Here is an 11,109-nt window from a genome sequence, read left to right on the forward strand (position 1 = left end):
TATAAAACGTATAATTGAGACAAATTGGTTAATTAACTAAGTTTTAGTACTTACAAAATTGAAGATGAATGATCGTTTGATTACCCGCAAGTGAACGGGATCATGAACAAGTAATAAAGTGGTGTATAGAGTGTCGAACCTACGAGAACTATGTGTTTTATCGAGTTAAAGCTAATAATTCTCTTAATCGAATAGCAAGGTCGAGTTGTAACTAACAATATTAAATATATCAACTAAATAGAAAGCAAAGTAAAAGTTTATCAAATTTGCGAGAAGTATTGCTAAGATGTGGAATCCCCCTTACTACTCCATTTTAGTTCGATAATTTAAATTGACAATTTGAAATCATACTTGTTGGTCAATGTTCCTCTTTTAATTGAAAAACTCTCTCAATAGTTATCATATATATTCCCCTCATGCGACCTTCATATCCTTCGATGAAAGATGCGAACATGATAAATGCATTAAACGAGCTAGAACATCTTATAAAAATCATATGAAGTATAGAGGTATATATTTATCCTCTATCGAACATCACAATATTTATTATTTTGTGCTAATGATCATATTGTCTCTCTCGATAACAACAAAATCCACGAACAATTCAACTGGTGGTCAATTAATTGAAAAACATGAAAACGATAATAAACATCCAAACAATTAAACAAATTAACATCAATTAAATTATTTAAATTAAAAATTCATAACAAGGGTTTATCACATCCTAGCAAATATGAAAAATTAGCCTAACATATTGAAATTACAAGAAATCATATATAAGTGGAAAGACATAACCCAAATTTTTTATGAATTGAGAAGATGAAGATAAATCGTGAATCTCTTCAATGGTTTCTTAATAAATCTCCAATTGTGCTCTCTCTTCTTTGTCCAATGCCGAGTTTGAATCATCACTTGATTAAATTCTTGCAAGTCCCCTTCAATTCTCTCACAAAAACAATGAATTCTCCTCCTTTGATGATGATAACTGATGAATATTGGAGTATATTATGTATAAGAGAAAAGTATGAGAGCCACCTTTGTACATTCTCCTGTTTGGTATCTGTAGTGGTCGAAAATTGATAAAAATCACGTCCAAATTGGTTTCCAAAAGAGTTCCAATCGAATAAGGAAAGTTACACTTGCGCGCGAATTTTTTTGTCTCTGCATAGCAGACAGTATTTTGATCATTACTTTGTCTCCCGTGATCTGATTGAGTTGATTCAAAATGTTTTAGAAAGCTAACTAAAACGGCTACAATTTTCCTAGAAATAGATATTTTTCAATTCGGATGTTTACTATGCCAAAAATTGGTCGTAATTCTTGACTAAAAATCTGAAAAATATATCATGTAATTGGAAGTCAATTTATGGTAATATTCTGATGATAGTCCATTCCTTTTTGACTTCTAATTGCATCCAATTGACTCCCATCAATCTTTGAAATATCTCTTATGGTCCAATTCAACCATTGAATATTTACAATTTGGTCCTCAACTTTGTATTTCGTCATTTTTCGCCTTTTTTCACTTCTTTCTTTCGGTTTTACTTCCAACCATTGAGTTTTACCTAATAAATGAAATATACGACAAATTAGGCTATAATTGCTTTAAAGAACTATTAAATGTCTACATTTTTAGGTCTACATAAGTGTATCAATGAAAAATAAATAAATAAAATTATATTCATAATAGTGTTTAATTCCATTAAATATTGCATTCAAGAACATGAATAAAAATTCAAGAACGATCACAGAAAAAGCATAAACAAAAATCTAATATCAAATATGTATATGTCTAAACCTATTTTGATTAAACGAATAAAAACAATTGATCCCCAAGAATATATGTCTACAGAAAATACATAAAATTTCTGGATCAATTTTCTATAGTACATTCATTCATCCAAACGCTGTTTCTTGAAAGGAATATGACTTTCTACTTTGTGTTGATCACCAAGAACCTGGATATTCTGGCGAATGTAAAGGGTGAAATCTGAGTAAGTCTCCAGTAACGCCGGCTGGTTTAAGTTGAAGTCGACTGTACTGGTGCGCCCATTGCTGTTGCATTGGCTAGAGGCGCCGCCCCTGGATATGATCCCACTGGTTTTCTTGCCGCCCTTTATCTCGCCTTCATAGTGCCTCCGCATGTGGCCACCCAAAGCTTGGCCAGTGGTAAAAGTCTGGTTACAGACGGTGCATTTGTGAATCCTACCGCTTGGGTTGAGATAAGAGATATTAGAGGTGCTGGTGATTGCAGTAGTGGTGGCGAACTGAGACCGATCCCGGTGGCTGGTTTTGTGTCCGCCGAGTGCTTGGTACGACGAAAAGGACTTGCCGCACACACTACAAATGTACGGCATATTCTGGTCCAGCGGTGAAGCGACAATAGCAGGAGAAAAGGGTTCCATTGATTTCTTGTCATCATCGGAAGAGGCCAAAGCGGCTGTTCTTTCACTAGTGGTAGTGACTGCTGTGGCGGAGGGATTTAGTACATCTTCTATGAGTTCAACGACGGCGGCAGCACTGGTGGCCGGACTAGTGTGCCAACTCCGATTGTCCTGAGATAGCATCAAGAGGGCAAGTGCTGCTGCTTCTTCAATCTCCGTTGGTTCGTGGTTTCTTTTCTTGCCAGATTGAGAACAAAGAGTGTCAAACTCGTTGGTTTGAAGGCGCACCATGGATGAATTTATGGCTTCACTGTGTGTATTCTGTGTACGTGTGTGGAATTTATGGACTGAGGAAGAGAGAGAGAATTAGAATGAGGGATTCTGGAATTACTGTTTAGGGTTTATATGGAAAGGTGTGGGATGTTGTAATTAGAGTAGACTACTAAGGAATTAATTGATGTCATTAAGTGAGTTTAATAAGAGCAATCCTAAGTTGATCAGAATCCGAGTAAAATCGAAACATGTTCCTATTTACAAGCTTTCTTGGACACATGTTAACTACTGCTCTTATTAGGGACCTTAACAAATCTTTTCTTTGCAACACAATCTATTGCTCGAACCGGAAATTTAGGCCCCTTATCACTATGGTAAATTTTCAAGGACGTTCTTGCATGTATATCAAATTACATAATTTATCATTTAACAGTTTAAAATAGAGTCAATTTTTCACTACACATCATTTTTTGGCACACTTTCTGAATTTCCTTATCTGGACAAATACCATAATCAAATTTTCAATTACAAAATTTTTTACATATGTAAATTAGTTAAAAAATATTGCATAGGGTATGTTAACGTCAATGTTTGCCGCATCATAATAGCCCTTGATTCGTATAGGTTAAAATCTTATTTTAATTTCAACTTAAAATCAACAATTAATTTTCACGCACATTTCATAAAATCCACAACTTTTTAATCAAATATTTTATAAACTTTTATCAAAATGTATTAAAAGTCTGAGTTTAATCTACAAGAAATGGGGGCTAGCTAGATATATAAAATGATTAAATGAATAGATTGGATGAATAGATTTAGCCCATTTATGGTGACATTTTTTATGACTCCTGTTTTCTAAACTCATTTTTAATCACATATTTCATGAAATTCTCAACATTTATCAACCTTTTCGTCATAACATTAACTTTTACTAGAATAGACTAAAACATGATTTTTAGCAACACTAATCGGGGCTTAAAATGCCCACTTCGTTGCATGGCTGAAAATACCTTCACATTTATGCAATGCTCGTATTTAGTTGTATTAGTTTTCTAATATTTAAAAATATTATTGATATAGAATGTAGTTAAAATATGAACAGTAAAATTAAAAAAATAGTAATAAGATCGAGTAAATTACCTAATAGATCTCATTTACACATTGCAATTAGAGAAAACTATATTTTGATATTTTTGAGTTGTATGTCGAAAAACAATAAGCATGTTCGACGATCCCATGTTTGATTGTCATTACAAGATGACAAAGATTTATGGAGTTACTCTAGTTCTTGTAAAGTACTCAATACTTTAGTAATTATTTTTCCTTGTCCATGCCATGAATATAGTTATGAGTGAAAATAACGTTAGAATTAGTTTGGTATTGTGCTCACAACATGCTTAGCAGTTTAGATGAGGAGCAAATAAATTTTAGTGACATACTTAGATGGTAGAAAATGAACAACCGTTAATATTCATTTGTATCTATGATAACATGTAATCTACTAACACCACAAAGTGGCCATGACATATCGTCCGTTCAAATAACCCAGACAATCATTGATACTCTATTTTCTACTACTTTTTTTTTTATTATTAATTTGCTAAAAAACTCACATATTCATCTAATAATTCAAACACATATATGAAAACAAGCAAAAATCAGGCAACATAGGATTAACAATTTCAACCGAAACTCAAACTAAAGAAAGAAGTGTAGATTACTTCAGTTGTGCTTGGTGGAGATATTCTGCCAAGTTTTGCCTCCAGAAACACGGTTTTGCCCTTCCTTGCACACTGCAAATTCGGTTTTAATAAATATAAGAATTTTGGTGTGGGAGAATTGTAAGAGGAGGAATGCAAAAACGCTGCTTTGGCTCTTCTTGCACAGCATTATACTTCCGTAGCAAATAGAGTAATTTCAAGAACTTGGTAGAAAAACTCAACACGTGCACATACGTAAGTGGCATTTGTTTCACGCCAACAGATGTGCTAGTTTGCAAAATATTCATACCATATGTCGATTTCTAATTAATCGTGAATCTTATGATGTTCCAGAGTGCAATTACTCCGTCTCTTTTTTGTTTAACACGTCTTGATAATTTCACACGGAAACAGCTCATGTAGCAGAGTTGGTCTCGAGACACCCAGGTCGAACAAAGAAACAAGAGCCAGCCTCCACCTCAACAATCGGCGCTTCTAAATCTGGAAAGCGTGGCAAAAAGAAGCGATAGTTTCAATCACAAACATGTCGTGTCTATTTCTTTTAACTATTGAGGAGAGGCAATCCGGTTTGCAATCTCCCTACTCACCTTACTCATCTAGCATCCTTTCTGTTCTTCAACTGCTTTTAAATTTTTGCTGAGATTTATCTGGGACTTGTAATTTACATATGCAATATTAGTTAAAAAAATCCATGAAGAAGGATATTATTATTATTAGCATTTAGATAGTGGAAAATAACGATATAATTGTATTTTCATTGAAATAATTCACTGTTAATAGTTTACAAGGACCTATTTACTAAATATGAGGAAGTTGAGGACCTATAACGGGATAAGCATAAACTGAAGGACTCATTGCTATTTTACCCAATATTAACTTTTCTCATTTTTAAATGCTACGGAGGTTTTATACCAAAATTTAGGTTCAAATTTAATTATGAAATCATCATGTAATTTAATTATGCAATCATTCAGGATCGGTTCGTTCGATTCCATTCGGTTCCCTGATTTCGTAATATAATTAATTCTTTTAATATTTACAAAACTATATTAATTCAACTAATTACATGTTTAATCTTAACTTTTACAAAATAACACAGTCCAATCTTATGTGTCTTTTATGTCTCTTTTTACCGAGTTCTCAATAGAATCGAATTTGTCGGTTCTCAATTTAGAACCCTTTGAGTATTTAATTTAAGAAAAATCGCTCTATTCGATTCAGTTCGAATTCAATTATTGAGTTTTGCCTAGCCCTACTAAAATTGGTTACAGTAAAGCTGGTCTACCAAGTTTTAAATCCAAGATTTGAGTCCAGGTGTTGTTTGTCAGCACCTAGATGGTTGTTACTGTTGACCTTTTTTCTGTGTGTCCAACAGTTTTTTGACAAGTGTATTCTGGCTCCAAACCCTGTATTTAAGTCTTGTCGGTGTAGCATTGTACAATTGGTTAAGCCCTTTTTGGTTCAATTAAAAATCTAAATTAAAATATAAATCAAACTCAATAATTAAATATTTTGTGAGATTCATAATTTTTAATCACATATTTCATATTTTGTCAAACTTACTAAAATTTGAATTTTATCTAAGGATAATCGACACAAAACGTCCATATCTTTCAAGTTCATTATGAAAAATGTCACAACCTTTCATTTTTTAGCATTTTTGCTCTCATTTCAACATTTCTTTACGTTGAATATCAGTTTCACCAATTTTTAACTTAAAATAACCAAAATACCTTCCTATTTATACAAAACGAAAAAAAGAAAAGAAAAGAAAATTATGCTTATAGGCCCAAATTTTTAAAAATTGCAAATGAGTCCAAATTAAAAGAAATAAAAAATAGTCACCTTCTTCCACAAAAGCTCCCCCCACTCCAGCATCGGCCTCAACCTTAACAACCACTACTCCACCCTACAGCCAACACTTGCACCACTATAAGCACCCAAACCCAACCCCTGCAGCATTGGCCCATTTGACCCCCCATTACCAGAACCACTATAAGCACCTGAACCTAACTCGAAAGAATTGCCCACTTGATCCTCCACTGCCAACACCACTATAACCTCCCATCATTCCATAATACCCTCCCATCAAACCACGTAAATTTGCATTCCCAATCGACCTACCACCATACAAAGGATTCAGAAATCCCGTCTACTGTCCCAACAATGCCAGATTTTGTGCCTGCTGAGAGGCTGCTGCAGCCACATTGAGCGGTTGAACTGGCTGCAACGTGGTAGTTATTGATGTTGCCCCACTACCCACCTTACTCTTCCCCTAGCCTTCTGGCAATGCAATTGTTGCCCTTCAAAGGCTCCTCTAAAACCTTTTAACTCCCTCCAAATTTTTGTACATGAAAATTGCGTACCATTTAAATTTCCCAGTTGAGGGATCCAAACTAGTTGGCCCACTCTCAATTTCCCCAAATTTCTCAAAATAACCCTCAACAGCTCTCACTAGCTTTCACTGGCACATTATTTATATAAATCTTCCTGTTTGCATAATCCAAAGAAGACGATAGATGGGTAACTGTTCCTGGAGCTAGAGCAGCATTGGGACCTCTATTTCACCAAATGATTTAAAAATGGACTGTAGGGATTGGTCTGTGGTGTTCCAACCGAGACCTAGACAAAATTTTACGATGGGAAATGTCCTTGTCGGTGGCGGTTGGGTGGTGGTTGTTGACGTTAGGCTGATTGTAGAGTGGGGAAAGCTTTTGTGGAAGAAGGTGACAATTTTTATGAAATTTGGACTCAATTGTAGTTTTTAAAATTTGGGCCGATAAGCACAATTTTTTTTTTATTTTTTTTTGGTTTTGTATAAATATGAGGGTATTTTGGTCATTCTAAGTTAAAAATTGGCGAAATGGATGTTCAACGCAAAGAAATGTTGAAATGAGGGCAAAAATATCAAAAAATGAAAAGATGGGGACATTTTCCACAATGAACTTGATAGGTAAGGACATTTTTTGTCAATTATCGTTTTATCTAAACAAAAGAAGGCTAAATATCATAACCCAGATCTGCAACTTCAATTAGTTAGATAATAGTATAATTGCTTGTTTGGATAATTTTATAGGTTCATTAAAACATTGATTTTAATCATACGTTCACCACTACCATCCACTTATTATCTAAACATTTCGTGAGACTCAATGCTCCATGTGACAAATTTACCCTCAATGTTTTTTTAGCATAATCCATAATCAATCTTTCAATTATGTTGCAAACTCGTCACTCCCTCTAATTTGGCCATTAAATAACATATTTGATGTCCTTTTTAAGTAAAGAATAATGTTGAACAAACAAGGAGAAAAAAAAAAAGACTAATGTGGCAATTCATGATTGAGTGTTTTTATGACTTTTTTTTTTTATTCTCAAATGAAAAATTGCCAAGTGTAGTCTAGAAATACTTTTCTGACTCTGGTCACGTAGCATGATTGTTAAATAAATAAATATAAAAGAACGTTGTAAAAATAAAATAAAATAAAATAATTGCACATGTGATATAACTTCTCAAAACCCACCTTACTTTCTTAGCATCTTATTCCCTAACTCAATTTGCATGACATGTGAGCCCTCAACCAATTAAATACATTTTGGTACCTCAGAAGACAGTTCATGATAGTTAGTATAGCATTTGACTCGTTCTGGTTTCACGATAGAAGAGGATGAATTTTTTTATTTTTTTATTTTTTTTATAATTTTCTTGTAATAGTTGAATATAACGATGTATTTGTCTTTTTATCTAACTTGCTTTATTTTTAATCATTTACAAGGACCACTATACTAGGATCCATATTGGGAAAAGTAAAAACTGAAGGACTCATTAGTAAATATAATACAGATACTTTATTTATTTTTTATTTTAATATAGAAAATTAAAATTTTATCCAGTATGTATCCGTAACTAATGAGGAGGGTGGGGTCCATCTACTTTATTTTGGAAGCTTCTTTTAATAACTTATAACTCATCAATAATTAGACTTATTAAAGAGGATAAAACTATTGGATATCATATCCAATCTTACATGTTAACACATAATCACACAACTATACTTAACTTAAACTCAGATTATTACAAAAATAAATTGCATTAAAGCACCGTTTGTTTAAAATAATCAAACTTTTGGAAAAAATGCAAATTGATCTTCAACCTTTCTAATTAGCGGCATATTGAGTCCTCAACAATGGAAACAAATCCGATTATTAACAATCATAATGTCTTTCTTTAAATCTGTGGGAGTCGTCCAAGTTGATTCGTAAAAATAATATGGACATCTATATATTTAGCCCCAGTTTGGTTTAGTTAAAAATCAAAAGTTTAATTGATTTTTATAAAAGTTAATGCAATATGTGATTAAAAATGAGTTTGAATGATTTGATTGTCAAACATGAAATTAATTTCTATCATTATAGACTCATAGTGTAACTATAATATATAAATGGAGGACCAATTAGCTAATAATTATCACGTGGCTACCTTGATTTATCAAGAAAGTAATGACGTGGCAGTTGAATCCTCTGTTTAGAGTTTTATTACTAATAAATTAATGAGAGTTATGAAAAGTCCACGAGAATTGGTAGAATATTTTAGGGATTTTTGAGTGAGTGAGTGTGTGAGACTGGCTGACTGAGTGTGTTATTTTTTTACTGTATTTTAGAATTAGGTGGACTCGACTTGAAAATTATTTCTTCCTTACATAATGAAATAGCAAACTAAACTATATTTTATCAAAGAGCTATTACCCTTGTTTCGTTTCCATTTATAAAACTTATTCTCAACAATACAATTAATGAAACCCACCACTTTTATCAACCTTCTCAATTGCACATTTAATTGATTTTTATAAAACTCTACTAAAAAAAATGATTTTTTAGACAAACCAACAGGAATTATGTGTTATTTCAACAGAAGTAAAAAAATGGAGACTTGTGAATGGACATGACATTTATCCTTTGATAGGAGCTTTCTATCCTGGCGCTGGATATGAGTTCTCAATATTTCGAGTATTTACATAAAATACTCACACAAGCATATATAAAAGCAAATAAAAATCATAATGAACAAATACATAAAAAGTTAAAATTATGTGTTGTATTGTTAATATTTAGTCTTGATCATGTTAAGAATCGATAATCACAATCCAATAAATTAATAGAAACGAATTAATACCTGCGGAAGTCATTGTTGATATGAATGATAGTTGTAATAGCGGCCAAGATCTTCCCCTCCTTACTCCTCACAAAGTATTAGTTATCAATGGGGCAAACCAATAAAACATATGGAGAGGAGAGGGACCTAGCCTTTATATATAGAAGATAATTTGAGCTGTCCCATTACAACTAGAATTCTAATTAAGGTTTATTTTCGGCCTACATACTTAAAACTATCACATCAAATTAATTACAACCCGTAAGGTGTAAAAGGTCCAATTGATCACTTAATAAATTTGGCCCAAACACAATTATCATTATGAGCCATACATGTAACCGTAAAACTTGCAATCGAATGTGAAGCTCACATATAGAATTATTAATTATTCCAACATTCTCCCACTTGGACAGACATTTAATATTTACAAAGTTGCATTAATTCAAGTAATAACATGTTTAATTTAGCTTTTATAAAGTAATATAGTCGAATCTTATGTGTCTTTTACGCCTCTCTTTACTGAGTTCTGCATAGAATCAAATTTGTCAATTCTCAATTTAAGTACCTCTTCGAGTATTTAACTTAAGAAAAATAGCTCGATTTGATTCGGATCAGTTTTGGTTCGTGAGTTTTGCCCAGCCCTACCTTTAGTTAAGCTCTATTTGATTTAATTAAAATATAAATCAAACTCAATAATTAAATATTTTGTGAGATTCATAATTTTTAAACACATATTTCATCAAATTTGGTCAAATTTACTAAAATTTGAATTTTATCTAAACAAAAAAAGGCTAAATATCATAACCCAAATTTGCAACTTCAATTAGTTATATAATCGTATAACTGCTTGTTTGGATAAATTTATAAGTTCATTAGAACATTAATTTTAATCATACGTTCAACACTGCCATCCACTCATGATCTAAACATTTCATGAGACTCAATACTCCATTGTGAAATGTGACAAATTTACCCTCAATATTTTTTAGCATAATCCATAATCAATCTTTCAATTATGTAGCAAACTCGTCACTCCCTCTGTTTTGGCCATTAAATGACATATTTGATCTTCTTTTTAAGTAAAGAATAATGCTGAACAAACAGGGAAAAAAAAGACTAATGTGGCAGTCCATGATTGAGTGTTTTTCATGATTTGTTTCCTTCCAATTCTCCAATGAAAAATTGGCTAAGTGTAGCGTAGAAATGCTTTTCTGTCATTGACTTTAACCATCTAGCATGATTTTTAAATAAATAAATATAAAAGAAAGTAGTACAATAAAAAAAAATGAAAAATTGCACATAATAGTCATATAACTTTTCTAAACCCACCTGACTTTCGTAGCATTTTATTCCCTAACTTATTTTGCATGACATGTGAGCCCTCAACCAATTAAATACATTTTGGTTCCTCATAAGACAGTTTTCATGATAGATAGTATAGCATTTGACTAGCCTCCCGAGACATAGTCCAGTGGTGCAAAGGATAGAAGTGAGGTTATCTCACGTCTTGCTGACAGTCGTAGTGTGGGGGTTCGATTTCTGAAATATAGAATTGGACTCCTTGTAGGCACACTGT

At 32.6% G+C, this 11,109-nt stretch overlaps 1 protein-coding gene across 1 annotated transcript; it reads right to left on the reverse strand.

The window, feature by feature from the left end:
• Positions 1–1,839: 1,839 nt before the first annotated feature.
• Positions 1,840–2,723, reverse strand: LOC111410982 (zinc finger protein ZAT10-like). Its single transcript, XM_023041568.1, has one exon. It carries the CDS (start codon positions 2,673–2,675, stop codon positions 1,893–1,895), a length of 783 nt encoding a protein of 260 aa, XP_022897336.1. The 5' UTR covers positions 2,676–2,723; the 3' UTR covers positions 1,840–1,892.
• Positions 2,724–11,109: the final 8,386 nt, after the last annotated feature.

This window comes from Olea europaea, chromosome 15 (genome assembly GCF_002742605.1).
Source record: "Olea europaea var. sylvestris chromosome 15, O_europaea_v1, whole genome shotgun sequence".
Lineage (NCBI taxonomy): Eukaryota > Viridiplantae > Streptophyta > Magnoliopsida > Lamiales > Oleaceae > Olea > Olea europaea.

What these genes read in the sequence shown, in the direction of transcription:
- LOC111410982 (XM_023041568.1), bottom strand. Translation starts at nt 2,675, where the DNA reads ATGGTGCGCCTTCAAACCAACGAGTTTGACACTCTTTGTTCTCAATCT.